The 21,235-nt window shown below is 44.3% G+C and overlaps 1 protein-coding gene across 4 annotated transcripts; it reads right to left on the bottom strand.

The window, feature by feature from the left end:
- Positions 1-3,772: 3,772 nt before the first annotated feature.
- Positions 3,773-19,574, bottom strand: TTC4 (tetratricopeptide repeat domain 4). 4 transcript variants are annotated; one of them, XM_036446080.2, is made up of 10 exons: positions 19,384-19,571; positions 18,685-18,802; positions 17,541-17,702; positions 15,554-15,631; positions 14,014-14,138; positions 12,605-12,691; positions 9,820-10,034; positions 9,127-9,208; positions 7,221-7,303; positions 3,773-4,998 (listed from the first exon to the last, which is right to left on the bottom strand). In XM_036446080.2, the coding sequence occupies exons 1-10, from the start codon at positions 19,477-19,479 to the stop codon at positions 4,896-4,898; spliced, it is 1,149 nt and encodes a 382-aa protein (XP_036301973.1). In that variant the 5' UTR covers positions 19,480-19,571; the 3' UTR covers positions 3,773-4,895. The 4 variants fall into 4 exon arrangements, with proteins under 4 accessions (XP_036301973.1, XP_045440596.1, XP_036301974.1 ...); XM_045584640.1 differs by lacking the exon at positions 19,384-19,571 and adding an exon at positions 18,895-18,916; XM_036446081.2 differs by lacking the exon at positions 9,127-9,208 and having other exon boundaries at positions 19,384-19,572.
- Positions 19,575-21,235: the final 1,661 nt, after the last annotated feature.

Below are 21,235 nucleotides of genomic sequence, written 5' to 3'. Positions count from 1 at the left end.
CATGGCAGGGGTGAACACTTAAGGCCTCTGCGTGAATTGTGTGGAGAACGAGGAGCAGACTTGAGCGGCTACTGCGGAGCCACCGGCTCTCATTGCTCCTGCTCACCAAATTAGGGTCTCTGTGAGTCCAAATCAAACAATCTGACAAGGACAAGCTCAAAACCTGGACCACCTCCTGAAAGCATACCTGACAACATCTGGAAGTGGTTTTCCCTCCAGCTCCCTAGCACTCTCCTGCTCAGCCCTTGTTGTTTGGGGCCACAAAACTCCTTGTTTGGTGGGCCAGCCTCCTATAGCTGATGGTCAGCTCCCTGAGGCTAGGGTCCTAGACTCTCCATTCCAATAATCACAGGCTGTTGTTGTTCCTTGTGATTAAGCCCTTATCCCAGTGGTCGGCAAACTCTTTAGTTAATAGAGCAGCAAACCGCGGCTCTTGAGCTGCATGTGGCTCTCGAGCCGCAGTTTGCCGACCACTGTCCTAGGCGGATTCCAAGTGCACTGCAGTTCTTGTCTTGGCCAGCTGTTCCACCTGTCCTACAGCTTCCAAGCAGCTTGTTATTGCAAGAGTAACCCACCCTAAGCACACACCATCAGGTCCCCTCAGTAAAGCCTATGCCAAGCCCTGATGGCTCCCAGGCCTACCACGGAGCTCAGGCCAGCATGTAGGTCAGGAGATGTGGGTTCTGACAGCAAACCTAGAAAGGCTGGATTGTGAGGCACTGGAGTTTACCCTTGGCTACACACTGGAATCACCTGGGTCCTACTCAGAGATCCTGCTTGTGGGGCAGGGTGTGGCCAGGTGTCAGGAATTAAAAAGGCCCTGGATGGTTCTAATGTACAAGTCCATTGAGAGCTCCTGGTATGCGGGGAGCTGCCTTCTCTGAGCCCACTTTGTAGTTGAGCATTTCTTTGAATCATTTCGGTTGTACATTATCAGACTGATGGGAGCTCACTGCTTTAAATGGTCTGGTTTTTATTTGTTGGGGGGTTTTCCATGTGCCATTATGCTGTGAGGCCTTTTATACACAGTTTTCAGTCTTTGAAACTGTGCAGGGGCGGCGCTGTTACTCCCAGTTTACCAAGGAGTGAACCTGAAATTTAAGCTACTCAAGGATGCACAGCTCTTAAATATCAGAGCTAGAATCCAAATATTGATAAAAACCTATGCCCCTCAGCCATACCACATGGCCTCTGCCTGTGCAAAAGTGATTTCAGTAAATAAAGCTGAATTATTTATATCTAATCAAGTTAGCCTAAATAAATGAGAAATTAGAATTCATGCAAATAGATGCATATATATTTATTTTTTTAAAATATATTTTATTGATTTTTTTTGCCCCCCTCCCTCCCTCCTATACATACTCTCCCTCCCCAGAGTTTTATGTCCATTGGTTGTACTTATAAGATGCATATATATTTAAATTTGTACTCTAATGAAGGCTAGCCAAACGTAAGCACTTTTTATTTTTTAATTTTTTTTAATATATCCTTTATTGATTTTTCACAGAGAGGAAGAGAGAGGGATAGAGAGTTAGAAACATCGATGAGAGAGAAACATCGATCAGCTGCCTCTTGCACACCCCCTACTGGGGATGTGCCCGCAACCAAGGTACATGCCCTTGACCAGAATCGAACCTGGGACCTTTCAGTCCGCAGACCAACACTCTATCCACTGAGCCAAACCGGTCCCAGCTGTAAGCACTTTTTAAAACCAATTGATTTTAAACTCTCATTAAGTGTATGAGATATAGAATGATTTGAAGATGATAGAGAATTCAGGAAGTCTACAGTGGGAGGAGCACTTGGAACCTGCCTGTTGAACCTAACCGATGGGAACAGGCCCAAAGTGGAAATTCACCTGCCACATACCATCTGACTGGCAAAGGCCTGATTGCAGGCCAGGTGCTACATCCCCTAAGTTAGGCTACACCCCGTTGATCTTTTGTATTACGAGGTCTGATTGGATCAACCTTTGAGCTACAGAAGCCTTGTGGATATGAAGTAGGTATCTGTCTTCTGCTTTGCAGTAACTGGGAGTGCAGTGATTTGCCAAGGTCAAGTTGGAAACCTAGGTGTCCTGATTCCTAAGCCAGTGTTTCTTGCAGTAGCCAGGAGCAGTATAATTTGTTGAAAGTTCCAAAGAGATATAATCCTAGATCCACCTCTAGCACCTTAGACAAATTACTTGCCCTTAGCGTGTCTCAAAATTCATCTGAAAGATGCCCTCATGATAATGGTACCTACCTCCCTATGTTGTCTGGCTGAGCTTATGAAATGCTTAGCCCTTACTGTGCTCTCAGGAAACACTTCCCTCACACCAGATGACTTAGGAAATACCCCAATGGGGACTCAAGTGCTGCTGTTAACTTTATGTCCAGACCTGGATCTTGTTTCTTGATGTGATGCTTTACAAGCTTCCTGGGGAATGCCGCCAGCCAGAACCAAGCAGCGCCTGCGGAACTGTTCTCCTTAGAGGAGAGACTGAAATATTCAAATTGTGTACCTTTCTCCTCCCTGAAGTTGCCAGTGTTACCGCTTACCATAAATTGATGAAATGGAAATGCTGGCAAAATAACAGGTACTGGCTGTATTATCATTGCTCATTCCTTGGGGAGATCTAGAAGCAACTGGCTGGGAAATATTTAGCAGAATTAATACTTGGGGACAAAGGTTGATGCATAACAAAACCATCATGTAAATCAAGCTTAGGATGTAAATCAAGGGCTCCATTAATATTCTGTTTTAATGGAAGAGACACCTGCTGGGCTTTGCAGAAATCTGTTGAAATTATCATTTCCTTAACCACCTGAGTGCCAGACCTTCCATTTCTACACCAAGGCACCAGAATGCTTTTTCAATGGGTTGTTATGCATCCAAGGGTATGTAAAGTGTTTTGTTTTTTTTAAATATATTTTTATATCAGAGAGGAGAGATAGAAACATCAATGGTGAGAATCATCGATTGGCTGCCTCCTGCACACCCCCTACCAGGGCCATAGTGGCCTGACTGGGAATCAAACCGTGATCTGGTTTGTAGGTTGATGCTTAACCACTGAGCACGCCAGCTGTGCTTAAAGCTTTGTTTTAAAGTTAAAGTTTTTATAATTATGGATAGTTTTCTATAATATGGAAAATATGTTATTGTAAATCTAGGGAACAGCTGAAGAAAATCAAGGTTCTTTACTTGACTTAAAATAATGGCTTATATCATAGTGACCCATACTCAGTTCAGACTTCTGGGCCAATTGATAGCCATGTGACCTTGTGCAAGTATGACCTTCCTCATACTCCCAGCCCTTTCTGGTCAGTAAAATGAAGACAACAGTGTCTGGCTAACAGCACGTGCTTAGTAAGTGGCAGCTGTCCTTGTTAGGCCAGTTAGCCCTTTGCATATGGTAGGTGGGTGGGTAGCGCATATGGGCCGGCAGAAGGGGGTGGCACCTTTAGGCTTCCCACATTCAGACACCACTTTGGTGTCCACTCCTGTTAGACCAGCAGCTCTCAAGGCTTCTGTGAGCTTCCATGGGTTGTTGCTGAGTGTCAGGCCTCTTGCACAAAGTGCAGAGCACTTACAGAGAGAACCAAGCAGGAGCCTCTAGCTGGGAAGCAAGGGAGAATGGCTCAACATGGCCTCAGCCGGCTTAGGATGGAAGCTGAACTTCAGCTTTCTGGCCACAAGCGGCCTAGTCCTTCTATAATAAATAATCTACACCAAGTTGCCCTTCAAAGACAAGGAAGCACATGGCACAAAACCTCACATTAGCTCATTTTAGGGATAGCAGCTGGTTTCCGTTTAATGATGTATTAGTTAGCTTTGCTGTAGTAACAAACCCCCAAATCTCAGTACCATTACTACAAGCATTTATTCCTCTTTCATGTTACAATCAGTGGCTGCAGGGCAGCTGCTGCAGCTCTGCTCCACTGTCTTACCATTCTGGTGCCCAAGCTGAAGGACAGCCCTAATCTGGGAAATAAGTTTTCATGGCAAAGGAGAAAGAACATGAACCTTCCACACCATGGCTCTTCAGGGGAGTACACTCCTCCCCGGGGGAAGGGGTGGGTGGGCACTGCAAAAAGTCCCATGGCTACATGTAAGGACATATAAAGCCCTCTAGGTACAACTTATGACAGTGACTCAACATGCCAAAAGGTTTTCCAGTTTAAAAGGCACAAAATCCTAAAATGTGAAAAACTGGGGGGGAATTCAGAGTTCACTGTCCAAGTGTATCATAGTCCTCCATCCTGCAGAGATCAGGAAAACTGGCAAACCTTTGAGGGGTTCTGGAGAATGCCAGATTGTTGGTGTTTACAGATGTAGAAACAGGACCCAGTTTTCCTGGCCCCATCTTACTCCAAGGTATCTTCGGTATCCCACAGAGCAACCCTCCATGCTCATGAAATAACTGGAGGTCAGTCTCAGCTTTAGTGCCTTAAATTACAGACATGGTTTGTATATATGCAGTTTGAGGGCTAGCTTCTCCAAAGCCTCTAGCTTTGCAAAGGTTCAGACCGGGTCACTAGATCCTGAGTCAGTCCAGTGAGTTCCATGGGTCAGTTGCTGTGGTATTTGCAACACATGGTCCCTTCAGGGAGGGAGGCTGGTAGTTAGCACAGCTCAGAGTCCTAAAGGATGCCATGACCAAGGCACAGTTTTGTATCAACAGAGGAAAATGAAGACTAGCGTAGGTCCATCACTTTGCTCAGAGCGGCTGCAGCTCAAGGAAGTCAGCAGCTCCCCCCCCCCCCCCCCAATAGCATGAGGAAGGACGGTCTCCAAGGTGACAGAAAAAAGTGTTGGATTCTAGGACTATGTCCAGCTGATTTAAGTATGCTGTATTCCGGGCAGAGGTGGATATGGGAGGAGATCCAGGTGCCTGGCTCCGCAGCCTGGCTCAGTCACTTTACCTGGTGCACCTTTCTCCCCTGGAGATAATTTCTACAAAAAGGAGAGGATTCCACACAGACTAAAAATGCTGGTGTCAGGGTTTTTACAAAGTACCTGCAGTGAATACAATAAAAGAGAGGAGTGAATTGAATTGCAATCATAATCATCCAAGGGCTTTCCCAACAACATTCACAGTGAACCTTTGGATTGAGTCAACATTACAATGAAAGTTTAGCATATTTATTTGTTGGGTTGTTAAAAACCTGGCAAATTAGCATGATTCCACCCCCTTATAACCTAGCCAGAACCTCTGCTAGTCCTCTAGCATTGGTGTTGGTGGCTAAACATGACAGAAAAATTACAAGAACATCTTTCATTCATTCAATAGTGAATACCCAGGTTAAGCCAGGCCACTGTGCTGAAAACAGAGATTAAAAAACAAACAAAAACCACTGTCCCTGCCCTCAAGCCCAAGAGGGAGGGAGATAATCAATCCAGGACAGCAAGGAACAACTGTGGAAGCACTGGTGAGGTGTGTTTCCCTCTATGGGAAAGAGGAATCAGGAAAGGTTTCTTGGAAATGTCACGTCTGAGCCTGACTTTAATTTGGATAAGGGGCTGTGCTAGGGACGTAAAGCCAGGCAGTGTGGGTCACTAGAATGCTGTTGTTGGGCGTAAAGCAAACAGTAGGGCAGGTAGAAGAAACAGGCAAGGCCTTGGCCTCCCAGCTTGAGGGGTGTTAGCATTACCCACTGTGCTTGGATTTGGACAGAGGGGCCTGTATCTTGGCTCCAGTCCAGGGACTAAAATTCCCGGAAACCTGTCCTGGGTGGCCTCTTGTCTATACCAGTCATTTACAAAGCAATGACTTCCAACAGCATTTACATTTTCTGAGAAGCATCAAATTGGTCTCCACAAATCAGTCTGTTTTGTTTAGCCCCCCGCCCCGCTTCTTTAGGAGATAGGGGAGAGTAGAACTCAGGCCTTTAAAGAATCTAAGTAATTTTCTAACAATTAAGAAAAGAAAAAAACAGCTAAGAATTTGTCAATAAAATAGGAGATTTAGGGCCAGAAAAAATACTGCCAAGAGAAGTCACTAATTCACCTCCTGCTTGTCAACCTAAAACAGAAGCATAAAGAACAGCTGGATATTTCCTATTGAGTCAGTCACATCAGCAATTCCCATCCAATCCGCCTCCTAAACCTCTCTCAAATCCATCCTCTATTTCAGTTCACACCATCAATAGTACACTTAAAATCTATAAATCACTTGCCTGGCCAGCGTAGCTCAGCAGTTGAGCATCACCAATAAACCAGAAGGTCATGGTTCAGCTCCTGGTCAGGCCACATGCCTGGGTTGTGTGTTCAATCCCCAGGAGGGGGCGTGTAGGAGGCAGCTGATGACTCATCAATGTTTCTCTCTCCCTTCCTCTCTGAAATCAATAAAAATATAAATTTTTAAAAAATTTGTACATTCCTGTATAAATTTTACTCTGTGGCTCCATACACCACCATCAGAATAGAGATCATGTTCCTTAGAACATTCAAGGCCTTCACACATGGCCTTAACCTAGCTCTCCAGCCTCATTTCTCACTACCCCCAACCACATTCATTCCCCATCGGGCTCTTTGAACCTAAATGCAAGAGCATTTGCTCAAAGCTCAGGGAAATTGGTCCAAAAGTCAACTTACACATCTACCGAGGGCATTCTTTATAGTCTAGGGACGCCCCAAAGCAGCAGAAAGCGACAACTGCCAAATCCAACTGGCTGCCCCTGCTAAGGAAGGTGCTCTCAGAGCAAGACCGTCCTTTACAGTTTACAAAAGCACTTTGTCCTACTCTCTCATCAGCTCTGAAATACCTGTAAGTATGTAGGCACGAGTTATTATTCCCGTTCTAGAGATGAGGAAATAGCCTCAGAGAGGCAGTGTGTGCTTAGAATCACACAGCCATGAAACAGTGGTGTCTGACTTCAAGAGCTAATGCTCTTTCCTTACAACAAAATCAGGGAGGGGACAAGGCACAATTGGGAGCAGTAGGGCCAGCCCAGCTATCTTCAGATACAAAAACGACACAGCTTTTTCCTCCTCAGACCAGTCCCACTCAGGTGTCCCAGTCTGAGGGCGCCATGGCTGCAGTGCAATGACTCAGTATCACACTGCCACCGGTTTGGCAAATGGCTGGACCAGTCTCCATGGTTGCCATCGCACCATTTTATGTCCAGGGCAGAAGGCAGGAAGTACAAGGCATTTAGCAGTGGAATGAGAACCTGGCTGGATCCCTGGAATGGTGGGTGAGCATCTTCCCTGCTCTATTCAGCCTCATGAGGACTCACCTGGGGTGCTGTAGCACCTGCAGCAAGGTGCTCTTAGGAGGCACCCGGTACAGTTCTGCCCTGTCCTCATCTTCAAAGTAGACCTGCAAGATTAACGGAGGAGTGGGAGTGAGATACAAACAATGGCTGCGGCAACACCAGGCATGTTCAGGCCCAGTCTAGGAAACAGTTAAAGAGATGGTGACTGTTGCTGAAACAGGTTTGGCTCAGTGGTAGAGCGTCGGTCTGCGGACTGAAAGGTCCCAGGTTCGATTCCGGTCAGGGGCATGTACATTGGTTGCGGGCACATCCCCGGTAAGGGGTGTGCAAGAGGCAGCTGGTCGGTGTTTCTCTCTCATCGACGTTTCTAGCTCTCTATCTCTCTCCCTCTCTGTAGAAAATCAATAAAATAAATATATATATATATATATATATATATATATATATATATATATATATATAGAAAGAGATGGTGACTGTTATTAGCTGAATGCCTCCTGCACAGAACTGTGCAATATAAAGCACAGTGATACGAAGAACAGTATTACTGGCTCCATTTTCCAAAAATAGAACCAGGCTCAGAGAAGGGAAATAACTCACCATTGAAACCTGGACAATAAACAGACCAGCCAAGACTTAAGCACAGGCCTACAAGCCTTCCCTACCCTAACAATTCAATGTATCAAAGTTAATTTCCTGATTTTGATGGTTGATTGGGATTATAAAGGAAAACGTCCTTGTTTGTGACAAATGGACACTGAAGTGTTCAGGAGTAAAGGGGGATGAGCTGGAATCTTTCTGAAATGGTTAGAAGTCAGACTCTTTATACTGTCATTTGTGATTATTTTTTAATCCCAACAGTGGGATATTACTCAACCTTAAAAAGGAAATTCTGACACATGCTACAACATGGATGAACCTTGAAAATATGCTAAGTAAAATAAGCCAGTCTCGCCGAAACTGGTTTGGCTCAGTGGTAGAGCGTTGGTCTGCGGACTGAAAGGTCCTGGGTTCGATTCCGGTCAAGGGCATGTACCTTGGTTGCGGGCATATCCCCAGTAGGGGGTGTGCAAGAGGCAGCTAATCGATGACTCTCTCTCATTGATGTTTCTAACTCTCCCTATCCCTCTCCCTTCCTCTCTGTAAAAAATCAATAAAATATATTAAAAAAAAATAAATAATAAGCCAGTCCCAATGACAAGTATTGTAGGATTCCACTCATATGAGGTACCTAAAGTAGTCAAATTTAATAGAGACAAAGTAAAATGGTGGTTTCTAAGGGAATGGAAAATAGGCAGTTAATGTTTAATGGGTACAGAGTTTCAGTTTGGGATGATGAAAATAGAGATGGATAGTGGTGATGGTTGCATAATGTGAATGTACTTAATGCTACTGAACTATAATGATTAATAGTTACATACATAATTTAATAACAAATTAAAAATGGCATTTTTTGGTAAATATATGGAATATAAAATGATAAAGTTTATGTTCTGTATATTAGCAATTTTTAAAAAAAGCAATGAATGTAAAAAAAGGGACATATAGCCGAAACCGGTTTGACTCAGTGGATAGAGCATCGGCCTGGGGACTGAAGGGTCCCGGTTCGAGGACATGTTCCTTGGTTCCTGGTACATCCCCAGTAGGGGGCGTGCAGGAGGCAGCTGATTGATTTTTCTCTCTCTCATCGATGTTTCTAACTCTCTATCCCTCTCCCTTACTTTCTGTAAAAAATGAATAAAATATTTTTTTTTAAAAGGACATATATAATACTTTCAACAATAAAGATTAAAAAAGAGAGAGAGAGAGCAATGAAACCCTCTTCCCCCTCAAAACATCCCATACAGCAGTGGTCGCCACCTGGTGGTCCGTGAGTTCCGAAAGGTTGGTGGCCGCCGCCAGAGGAACAAAATAAAATTTCTCTTACCTCTAAATTATCGGGGCAGTATTTTTGCTCTAAGTCCCAAGAGGGTGTTTCACCAAACATCACGATTAGATGATCAATAAACCTAAGGATATAACATGCATTTTCTGGGTATCAATAACTCATGATCCACTTTCCCACATAACAGTCCCCCCACATCAAATCAAAGATATCAAGAATGTATAAAGCACGAAATGCAGGTGCAAGCCATTCTGACAACAGTGCCCAAAACGTGTATGTGTATCACTTGTCCTATTATGACATAGTAAATGTCTTTAATTTTCTTTACATTTAAGCCTGACTCAAGCTTAACAACATTCCTCACATTTAGCCACATTCTAAGCATTAACTTTAGGAAATCACATGTTATAACTGCTAGTTATATTTTTTCTAATAAATATACACTTAAATTACTATGCATGTACTACCTACAATGATTTCATATCGCACCAGATAAGTTCAAACACTGTACTGTGGTGTTATACTTATTAGCCCCGTCAGTACTGTGTCTGTCATTGCAAAGCTAGTTAGCAAAGGGAGAAATCAGCTATAGTATTCAGATTATGCCAAACCAGACTGAAACCCTCTATACTATTCTCTTCCCTTAACCAAAAAGCCTTTAATGTTATCTCCCTCCTGCAGACAACAGGAAAAGAGCATGCAAGCAAGAGCACAGGGTTCCTGGCAAGTAAGTACCTGGAGTCCTCATGAAAAGCAGAGATGAAGTCCGACTGGGCATACTCCGGGTACAGAAAGAGCACAGGCCAGCTCAGTCTGCCCTGGTCATCTATACTCAGCCTGGTGCCATAGGGGTTCTCAAAGCTGAGCCCATCCAGGAGTGCACTTAGACCTTCTGAGGCAGAATCTTCATCCTCACTGGCAGCTTCAGAGACTAGCTTGATGTTCCTAGCCTGGGGTAGAGACAGAAACCTTATTGTGTGGAAGGATGCGAACCCCTTTCACAAAAAGGGAAACCATAACACTGCAAGCTTCCTGACTCATTGTCATTATCCCTGAGGCCTAGCACATAGTTGGCATCACTTGTTTAACTGCACTTCCCTGAACATCTCTACCAAAAACAGAGATGGGCTAGAGATGGTTTCTGCCCTCAAGATCAGCTCAGGGTCTAGTGGGTAGCTAGCTATGGAAATAAGAACAATATACAATAGAAAGTAAAGCTTTGGAACTTCAGACCATGAAGAATTAATTCGTCTGGGCCTAGAGGTGATTGGGGGAAGCTAGGCCTTAAACAAAGCCTGAAAGGCAGAGAAGTAGAAATGGGGGAAGGTGGAAGGGCATTCCACCCCAAGGAACATGTGCACAGAAAAGATCAAGAGCAGAAGAGTGTGGCATGTGCTTCAGTTTAGCCAGGGCATGGAATACTAAAAATAATGACAGTCAATAATCTTGACTGAATTATGGAAATAAGGATAAATCTAAGGTCTGAATAGTGGGGTCACCTCGTGTGTGTGTGTGTGTGTGTGTGTGTGTGTGTAGATTCCTAAGGCTACAAAGGAGGGGAAAATTACATGCAACTGAAATTGCCTTTGATGCTATCTCCTAAATGAGAGATTGGCAAACTTTCCCTTAATGGGTCAGATAAGAAATATTTTAGGCTTTGTGGGTCAAATGGTCTCTGTTGAAGTTAACTACTCAATTCTGGCATTGTAGTATGAAAACAGCCACAGGTAACATAAACAGGCAGAGCTGCAGTTTGCTGACCTCTACTTTAAGCTATTGTTAAAATATAGTATGTATAGCTTTGTGTGTATACTGTCTTTCGTACAGTGAAGTTTCTGAGATGCAGAGTTAGACAAAAGGAGAGAACCAAAATAAGGTCCGTGTACAAATATCTGGGCATTCCAATATCCTACTTTTTAAAAAATGATCAAATCCCTCATTGTAGTCCTTGCTGGTTTGGCTCAGTGGATAGAGCTTCAGTCTGCGGACTGAAGGGTCCTGGGTTCAATTCTGGTCAAAGGCACATGCCTGGGTTGTGGGCTTGATCCCCAGGGGACATGCAGAAGACAGCCAATCAATGATTCTCTCTCATCATTGATGTTTCTATCTCTCCCTCTCCCTTCCTCTCTGAAATCAATAAAGATATGTATTTTTAAAAAATCCCTCATTATGAAAGAGTAGATGGCAAATCAGGAGAATTCCATTTTGTTAATACATGTTAGCAGATTGCTTATTGTGAGGAGGGACTAGTGGAGTGCATCTTAATAGTGTGAAGTTCTCAAAGTCAAGAAGTCATTTAAATGGGTGCACAATTCAAATCACCAAAGAATGAAACTAAGAGCCTACCCCACACTTTTCAAAGCAGGGTTATGTCCATTGTGAAGACCAAGACCAAGCAAGCCAAGTCTCACCAGGTGACTTGCTCACCAGGTAAAAAGCAGGGTTTGGATCAGACTAAATTCATTTAAACAGAGTGAAGCCCACCAGTTTGGCTCAGGGGTTGAGCATCAACCTATAAACCAGGAGGTCACGGTTTGATTCCCAGTCAGGGCACATGCCAGGCTTGCGGGCTCAATCCCCAGTGTGGGATGTGCAAGAGGTAGCTGATCAATGATTCTCTGTCATCACTGATATTTCTCTCTCTCCCCCTTCCTCTTTGAAACCAATAAAAAATATATATATATATATTTTAAAAGAACTGGATGATTGTGTCTTCAGAAACTCAGGTTCTTTTAAGATAGATAGATAGACAGACAGACAGACAGACAGAATGAAGAGAGGGGCAAGCCAAGGCTCACCAGGTAAAAGCAGGATTTGGATCAGACTACATTCATTAAAAACTCAGTGAAGAGCTGAAGCCAGTTTGGCTCAGTGGATAGAGCATCGGCCTGTGGACTGAAGGGTCCTGGGTTGGATTCTGGTCAAGGGCATGTACCTTGGTTGCGGGCACATCCCCAATGGGGGATGTGCAGGAGGCGGCTGACCAATATTTCTCTCTCATCTGTTTTTGACTCTCTGTCCCTCTCCCTTCCTCTATGTAAAAAAATCAATAAAATATATATATTTTTAAAAAGTGAAGAGAGGGAAAGGGAGGTAGAACTTATTGCTGTTGCAATAGTTAGAGGAACTTTTTCAGGATGCATTAGAACACTGGCTAAGAGCAAGGACATGGCTCTGACACATTTGCCATGTGAGGTTTGTTCACCTCTGAGACGATGTCATCAGCTAACAAAACAAAGCAAGAAGTCCTACCACAGAAGGCTACTGTGAAGATTAAATGATGCTTAATCCATAGCAACTATTCAGTATAGGTTACCCGAGACCAACATATGCACACAAGTGGGAGAGCCGACTGAACACTTGGAGTCGGACTCCAGAGCCCCTTCATCATGAAACTTTATCAAAGCAGGAAGAAAATGAACAAATCCATTCAGGTAAAGCATCCCAAGAAAGGATCCCAAGAGACTTCAGGATTCTTGGGTTTAGCAAGACCATAAGGGCCTCAAGTTTGAGAACTTACCTTGATGGCCTGGAGTAAAGCCTCATTCTGATTCTGCTCCTTCTTCTCTTTCAGCTTTGCTTTCCTTATATCCCTCTGTTGAGTCCGCTGAAAATAAATTCAGATGCATCAGCTCTAAGGAACTTGCTTCCTTATGTTATCCCAGCCTGCTCATAAAATTACTACCTCTGTTCTCTATCCAATACAGGCTCCTATGTCAAGGGATACCAGTGGTGCACATTAAGATGGATGTTCAATAAACATTTAAAAAGCTACAGTTCCTGTACCCAAAGATTCAGTTCACGGGAGAGGGGGTGCGGGGTGTGTGTGTGTGTGTGGTGGACAGACAAGTAAAAGATCTGTGATGTGTTACCCTGGCAATGTGAACCAAGTGCTATGAACCACAGAAGAGAGAGTAACTGACTCTGCCCTTTTGAGGAGATGGTTTTAGATATATGAGGAAAGATTAAGCCAGACGAAGGAGAAAGACCATTCTCGGTAGAGACTGATGTCAAATGGGTACCACTATGGGCCTTTTAAAACTGCCACCTTTCTTCTCTTGGTTTAATTCCTCCTTTTCCAATGTACTTATTTTACTTATTTATGTATTTATTTACTTTATTGATCATAATAGTGTTACTGTACACAGCATGTAGTGGTGATATAATCTCATGGCAGGATACTGTCCAGTTGAAGTAAAGATATTATAATATCTTATTAGGCATTTAAATTTGTTGTTTGTTGAATGATTACCAATCATCCCATTTGTTAAGAAGCTTGCTTTGTGCATGAGGGAGGAGCAAAAAGAATGGTGACAGCAAGCAGAGGGCTGGTTACACCCGGAAGACTTGGATACCACCTCCCAGTTAGAGGAGTACCTTGTCTTGCTCTGGAATACATGAAAGACATCAGACTATAACTTATCTACTTTTGTCTCTATTGATTTAAACTTAGCCTCCTTTAATTTGGCCAACCTATCAATTGCACCTAGGATAGAATCAATTCTCTCCGGTAGCTAATCTCTGATTTCCTTTATATCAGTTAATCTATCTCTGGTCTCTTCACTTGACTCACTTCCAGGAGGCTCTTTTTCTTCCTATTTACTCTTGTCATTTGTAGAGTCAGTACATGCTGACATTCCTTCCATCCTTGTTTCTGTTTCTGTGGTAGCTAAAGATAGGCCTTGGGTCAACACCTGCTGTGGTTTGTCATCCAGGAATGCTAGTGGGTCTCTGTATGGAGGTCCGAAAGGTGGACCTGCCTGATGAGAGTTCGTACATACGTCCTGGTCAAAACTTTTTGGTTCTTGATTTTTGTTTTTAAAGAAGAAAAAGTTTACAATGTCCAAAAAGACACAACCTGGAGAATGCAAATTTGTTATTAATGTTAATTAAATGCCAAGTGGCTACTTTAGTCTGTCTGCCACCAACCTTTAGTCTGTCTGCTTTAATCCTCATTTCCAGAAGCTTCTTCTCTTTGGCATCTATCTGCAGCCCCTCGTCACACCAGTTCACAGCCTCAGCGAAGTTTTTCAGTTCCAGATGGCACAAGGCACCTGCAGAACCCAGAACTCTCAGGACCCATGGACAACATGCACAGAACGAGGCCCCTTGAGGAAGAATCCCTACCTCCACCAGCCACTAGCCAGCTCCCTGAAGAGAAAACGGATAAGCCCCTTGTACTGTATTCCCAAGGCTAGAAGACCATTTTTATATCTTAGATCAAAAGGTTTGTAAGGCCCTCACCTCAAAACTCCTGTGAGACTCCCTAGTCTTAAGGACTCAAAGTGGGGAAGGCTGCAGCTTAGTGGCAAAAAGCACAGGCTTTGGAGTCAGATCTGGCTGGAAATCTGGCTCAGTCATTTACCAAGTAGGCATTACACAAAGGACTGAGCACTCTGAGCTTCAGGTTCAAATGAGAAGAATAAAGTCCATCTCAGGTCATTTTTCTAAATGGAGTCAGAAAGCAGAATCTACCTCAGCCACTAGTCAAAGCAGTGCCAAGACCAAAGACATTAGATCTCTCCTAAAATTGTTCTTGATGGCTACCAGTTTAAGTTGCTTCTCCTTTAATCATGCTCAATTTTCTCCAGTTAGCCAGTTAGGCTTTCCACAGAACTTGTAAATATGAGAACAATAAGTGCTGAAATGTCAACAGGATCCAACTTCATCTTTCAAAGAAAAACTGATACTCAGAATGGGTGGCTTGCCAAGGTCACATAGTAAGGTAAAACTGACATTCAATCAAGGATTATAGACTTCCAACATGACAGTCCCACAGGACTCCATTGAATTTACTTGCCAATCTTTGTTCAGTACCTTCTTTCCCTTTGAGAAACATGGATCTATCTATCACCCCCAATCATAAATATCTAAAGAAGCATAACTTCGATAAAGCATTTTAAGTTGGTCCATGAAGATACAGGGAAAATTAATATTTGAGGAATCAAAAAGTTTGCAAAGCATCTTTGAGCTTCTTTTTAAAAAGGTTAAGTATAAAAAGTAATAAAAAGCACTATTATTACATAGAAAGGTCAGACTACAAGAAAAAAACAATCGGGAACATCTCAGCCTCAGAGTTATCAGCAAAGGTTCCATAACTTATCTTTTAATTAACATTAACATGACATTTCAAGATTTCACTGTTCAATCAACTAATTTGGAAAAAAATTAGAATGTGACTTTTGGAACTGCTTTAATTAATTTTATTCTTTATTAATACGAAATGAGGAATTTCAATTTCTCTACAAATTCTTAAAACACAAAGGGTTGGATTATTTTCTGGAGAATTTTTTTTTTTTAAATGGCATGTTGCTATTGATAAGGACTAGGAACTTAACATCAAGATTCCAAAAATAAGGTAATTTCATTAGTATTTTAGCACCTTCATACCAAACCTTAAAATGTCTCAACTTCTGGTACCATAGTGCTAACTTTTCCTTAATTACTATCATAGTTCTACAAGACTTACCTCTTACTATTGCTTTAAGGTGGCAGGGTTTTAGCTTTCTGGCAGCTGTCACATCATTGAGAGCAGAACGAAAATTGCCTGATAAAATAACATGGTTTAACATCAGAATATTTTCAAAATTTTATGTGTAGAAACAAAGACACTCTTGTACAACCTTGGATAATATAATTAAAGCAAATGTTTTTAGAAAAAAATATATTAATTGTGCTCATCAAAAGCCTTAGAAACGTTTAAAACATCAGGCAACCAACCCACCAAACTATAGCTGGCTAGCTAGTAAGCACATGAAAAGACGCTCAACATCAGGAATTAGAGAAATTCAGATTAACATGAAATTGGTAAAAATAAAGTTACGTAATATCCAGATATGAAAAAAAGGCACTCTAATAGTAAATTATAGAGCAAGTTAGCATGCATTTTGTGGATACATTGTGACCTAATAATATGCTTCTAAGAATTTATCCTACATCTTGCATAGTTGCTATGAGGCCAAGAGGGGTAACAAATTTAGAGAAGTTAAGTGTGAAATGTGCTTTGTAAGCCATACCAGTGACATATTAAAGAATGGCTGTCATATTTATCCATTTGCTCCTCTGGTGTCCTCACACGCACATTTTTTTTCCTTGCAAGGTGCTTTTGTTATTAGCCCTATAAATTGCATCGTTTAAGCTCCCCAAAGAAAAGAACTATGTAGCTCTTCTTCACAGTGCAGTGCCTAACACACACAGTCAGGTCTCATCTCTATGACGCCAGTGCCTGGCACAGAGTATTAAACACTGAATGGAGAAAGGGTATTCCTCCAGAAATCAGAAGGCTGGGTTTCTGGTCCAGGTTCTGGCACTGAAGAAAGGGTCCCTCTCTGGGCCTATGCAAATTGAGGGCATCGGCTACCCAACTAATCTTTAAAGTCCTACACCACTTTTATTTTTATTCTTATTGATGTCAGAGAGGGAGGGAGAGGGAAACGTTAATGATGAGAGAGAGCCATTGATCGGCTGCCTCCTGCACACCCCACACTGCGGATCGAGTCCGCAATCCGGGCATGTGCCCTGACCAGGAACGGAACCATGACCTCCCGGTTCACAGGGCAACACTCAACCACTTAGCCATGCTGGCCGGGCACTACTCTTACTATGAAAGAGGCTAAATGAGAAAACAGTTTGAGTACATGATGGTTGGGGAGAAACTGCTCAAACGGTGATGAGTCCCAACAGATTCATCCCCGCTAGATTACAAGGCTTATTCTTTCCCATCCCCTCAGAAGTGCCTGGTTTCATTCCTCGGTCCTCTTATTTACATGGGTTTAAAATGACCAAGACTAGCCACCAGCAAATAATCAGTATTTCCCAAAGTCACACCTGCAGAACAGTACTGCATATTAGTGTTACTTGAAGATGGGGTTTACAAAACTTGGGAATCATAAGGTAAAGTTCTTTGCTGTAAGTTGCCTCAGAGCCTTAACATACTAATGTACACTGCAAATCCCCCTCAGAGAAGCAGCACTTTCCAAACTTGTCCAAAGAATTTTTTCTCCCCAAGAGTCCCACAGAATACTCTGAGAAATTCTCCCTTAGATAATATATTTTCATACAAAGATCTCAATCCTTCTAGCATCCTTGGGAAGGCCAGAGCAGAGCGGAGGAAGAGGAGACATTTTTTGAGGGAACAGAAGCATGTGTGCTAAAAAAATCCCAGATCATATCAACTCATATTAAGATATTTGGTGCCACTCGTTTGCTTCAGATAGCAAAAAGTATGCATTCTACCTGGTTTCTCTTCACCAAGTCTACCTGGAGGATCGGGGTCCATGCAGCGGACCACTGGTGGTCCGTGAGGTCCGAAAGGTTGGCGCCCGCTGCATTAAAGAACCCAAGGTATCTGGATAAGTAGCCCTTTTCCCTGGCACTCTCAAGCTCTCCGCTGACCATCACGATAGCTTTATCATAAGTTAACTCTTTTGAAAGCACTCAACAATGAAATAAATTACCCAGATAGTACTGTGCTGCTGCCCGGTTGGTGTAAAGAACAACATTCAAATCAGGGTCTGCACATTTTTTCTTTAAGCCTTCAGTATACGAAATCACAGCTTTTTCATAGTCTTTTTCTTTAAAGTATTCATTGCCCTCATCTTTATAGGTCTTGGCTTGTTCTGCAAAGAAAATAAGAAATAATATTTATTTTTTTAAAGGCTCATGTTAAAAATATTCTAAATCACGCAACAATGAAACATAATAAACCAAATAGAAAAAACTAACAGGGAAAGAAAACTCAAATATTAAATCCTATAAAACTGGGTATTGACATGGAAAAATAGTCGTGTGTGTGTCATGCTACAATCAATTCCAAATATTTTACAAGGGAGATTATTAAGTGCTTACCCAAAAAGAAGCATATAAAAAGAACTACCTCTTAAAGAACTTTCTTTTTAGTTACTGAAGAAATGGGGGAGAAATTATACTCTTTCTCCCTCCCATTTTGCTTTATGTTCTTTTACTACCTAGAATACAAATTCCCTCCTCACCCTAGTAAGAGTCTACAATTGTTAAGATTCAGTTCCAATTTCTGGTCCACTGTGAGCCCACTCCTACTTCTGCCCTCAGTGTTCCAGCAGCACCCAGGATGTAGCTACATGTTAGCACTTACCACACACGTTTTATCCTAATTCTTTTTTTTTTAAAATATATATTTTATTGATTTTGTACAGAGAGGAAAGGAGAGAGATAGAAACATTGATGAGAGAGTCATCAATCAGCTGCCTCTTGCACACCCCCTACTGGGGATATGCCCGCAACCAAGGTACATGCCCTTGACCGGAATTGAACCCGGGACCTTTCAGTCCCCAAGCCGACGCTCTATCCATTGAGCCAAACCGGTCTCGGCTGTCCTAATTCTTTAGGTCCTAAAGTTTAGGACAATCTGGCTACCACTGGGTCATGACCTTTGAGGGCAGTCGTCTTCATCCCTCTATCCCTAATGCCTAGCATTTGGTAGGTATCTAAAAGAAACGGTAGGTGGAATAAGCAGTGACAAGTTATCTCAGGCTAACTACTACTTGTTATAAATCAGAACGACTCACCCTTGACCTCCCTTCTATGGAGACACAAAACAAACGTAAGAGTCATGGAATATACCTTCTGGAGGTCGCTCGTCATCAAAAATAATTGACTGCAGGCAAGCCAGGTCAGGATTCTCCTTGGGATCAATTTCTGACGGTGCTTTCTTCATAAAGAGAGGGATCTTTTCAAATTCCTGGAGATGGTTAAGAGAAGAATGAACTATACACACGGGATTTGCCACTGAGCAGATCCAACTCTTAAGTCTCTACATCCAAATGTTCTTACTTATCATGATTTGCAAAGCATCACGATTGGCTGTATGGCTCCCTATCCAGGCCTCGGTTTCCAACTGTAAAACGCGTGTAGAATCATGATCTCTACAGCCTCTTCGGTTACCACATTCTTACCAGCGCGGTAGTGACCCTCACTCACTCACGGAGCGCTCGGTGTCCCGGCGCTTCGCCGCCCTCACTCCATCTTCGCCCCCAGCCTCGGAGGCTGGTGCTCCAGTCCCGGCATCTGATAACCCGGGGGGCGGCTCCCAGAACTTAAATAACTGACCCAGGACCAGAGCCACAGGTAGGTCTGCCCGTCCGACTCCGAGGCCTGGACTCCCAGATGTACTGGCAGGCTAAGAAGGCCCTCGAGCCCTAGAGGCCGATTCTAACACCGGGTAGAAACCACCGTCCGCCGGCAGCGCCAGGAGCCGGGACTGGGGGAGGTGGGAGCCCGCGCGACGTGCCCACACGTGCGCGGAGCCCGCGGCCCGCCTACCTCTTCCCAGCGGTCCTCGCGGAAGCGGCCACGGTAAGGCTGGCTCTGGAACTTCTCCAGGAACGAGTCCTCGGCGTCCGCCTCGGGCTGCTCCATGGCACCTCGGGGACCCTCCGCCACGGCCCCGCGGTCCCCGCGCGGCTTCCGGCGGGGCGGGCGCCCTCCCCTAAGTCCTCCGGGCTGGACGGCGCCGGCCCGCGCGCCTGGGTTCCGCGGTGCCGGGGGCGTGGCCTGCCCGGCCCAGCCACACCCCCCGGGCACGCACCTGCGCGCCCCGCCCACCCCTCCGGGTGCCGCAGCCCCGCCCCGAAGGCTTTGGGTGGTGGAGAGACCCAGCTCCCCCTCCCAGCTCCTTCACTCGCTCATTTGTGTAGCCGGCTGACATATTTCTTGAGCTGCTGAGCTCCAGGCCTGTTGCAGTGGCTGGGGAAACAAAACAGATAAAACCCGTAGGAGGTGATAAGGTGGTGGGGAGGACAGACAATAAAAAGATGGGAGAGTTTATCAGGTGGTAGCAAAATCTATAGGCGAACAGTTTTAAACCTGTGGACAGTCATTCAAGCAAAGGAGGAAACCTGGAATGAAAGGGGTGGGGGGAGGAGGAAGAGGAACATTCCCCACGGAGGCAGGGCGGAGCCCCAGCGAGGGGAGCTTTGGGGGCAGGATGCTGGAGCAGAATGAAAAAGAAGGGGAGATGAGAGGATAATGGGCCCTGATTCTGAGGATCAGGTTTTCCTCAATGCAATGGGGCCTTTTGGAGGGTTTGGGGAAAAGAAGTGATGTGATCAGATGTGTCAATTTCCAATATTAACCACTTCCTACCCTCACTGCTGAGATGGAAAGCAGGTCTCCAGGCCAGGAGGGCCTTCCTGCAGCCACTGGGTTACCAGCAAATGGCTTCAGCCCTGCATTGGGCCTCGGGGAGCCCACAGCTTGGTCCTGAAGGAAAGGCAGCCCAGCCGCATCCCAGGGCAAGGGGAGCTGCTTACAAGCCTGCACATGGAGGCACAGAGGAGTAGGTGTTACCTGGGATGAGGTAGGATAGTAAGAAGCTAGGGAAATTCCTTGACAAGGGGAGTGAGGAAACAGGAAGCTGAACAAACTGGCCAAAGGTCATCTCCATAGAGGTAACCGTTGCATTCCAAACAGACCCAGAAAAGTGGCAAAACTTGCCGAAACCAGTTTGGCTCAATGGATAGAACGTCGACTTGGGGACTGAAGGGTCCCGGTTTCGATTTCCGTCAAGGGCATGTACCTTGGTTGCGGGCATATCCCCAGTAGGGGGTGTGCAAAAGGCAGCTGATCGATGACTCTCTCTCATCCATGTTTCTAATCTCTATCTCTCTCCCTTTCTCTCTGTACAAAATCAATAAAATATATTTTTTTAAAAAGATTTTTTTTTTAAAGTGGCAAAACCAGGTGGGTGATCCAGCTCAGATCCTCTGTTGGGCTCCACCTGGTGAGCATCTCCGCTAGCATGGCACACAAGCCCATCAAGCTCACTAGGTCCAGCCTGAACTCACCTCTCCCCAAACCTGCTCCTGCTCTGAGGGACCTCTTAGTGCGGGGACACTTCTGACCCAGTCATCCACCCAGAAACCTGAGCACCTTGCTGCTCCTCCCCTTCCTTCACCAACCACCAGCTTCCGAAAATTCTCTACCCTTAACCTCACACACGTCTGCTCACCCTCTTCATCCCACACTGCAGCCCGGCACCCCTGCCCTTCTTCTCTGAAGCCTCTGGCCCGGTCTCCCCGCCTGTGCTCTTGTCCACACAACTCCCAGCTCCCCTCTGCCTGCCCTTTTGTTCCACTTAGAGTGAGCTTTCCGCCACTCTTTCTTTTCCATTATT

The sequence above is a fragment of the Pipistrellus kuhlii genome, unplaced genomic scaffold, assembly GCF_014108245.1.
Source record: "Pipistrellus kuhlii isolate mPipKuh1 unplaced genomic scaffold, mPipKuh1.p scaffold_m20_p_2, whole genome shotgun sequence".
NCBI lineage: Eukaryota > Metazoa > Chordata > Mammalia > Chiroptera > Vespertilionidae > Pipistrellus > Pipistrellus kuhlii.
The sequence above is the reverse complement of the archived record's forward strand: the minus strand, read 5'-3'. Positions and strand labels throughout refer to the sequence as shown.

Excerpts from the sequence above, each read along its gene's own strand:
- TTC4 (XM_036446080.2), bottom strand. The coding sequence starts at position 19,479 with ATGGAGCAGCCCGAGGCGGACGCCGAGGACTCGTTCCTGGAGAAGTTC. Across the intron at positions 14,139-15,553 it reads CCTTAAAGCAATAGTAAGAG|GTGCCTTGTGCCATCTGGAA; the intron begins GTAAGTCTTGTA and ends TGGGTTCTGCAG. Across the intron at positions 9,209-9,819 it reads GCTTTTCATGAGGACTCCAG|GTTTATTGATCATCTAATCG; the intron begins GTACTTACTTGC and ends TTATATCCTTAG.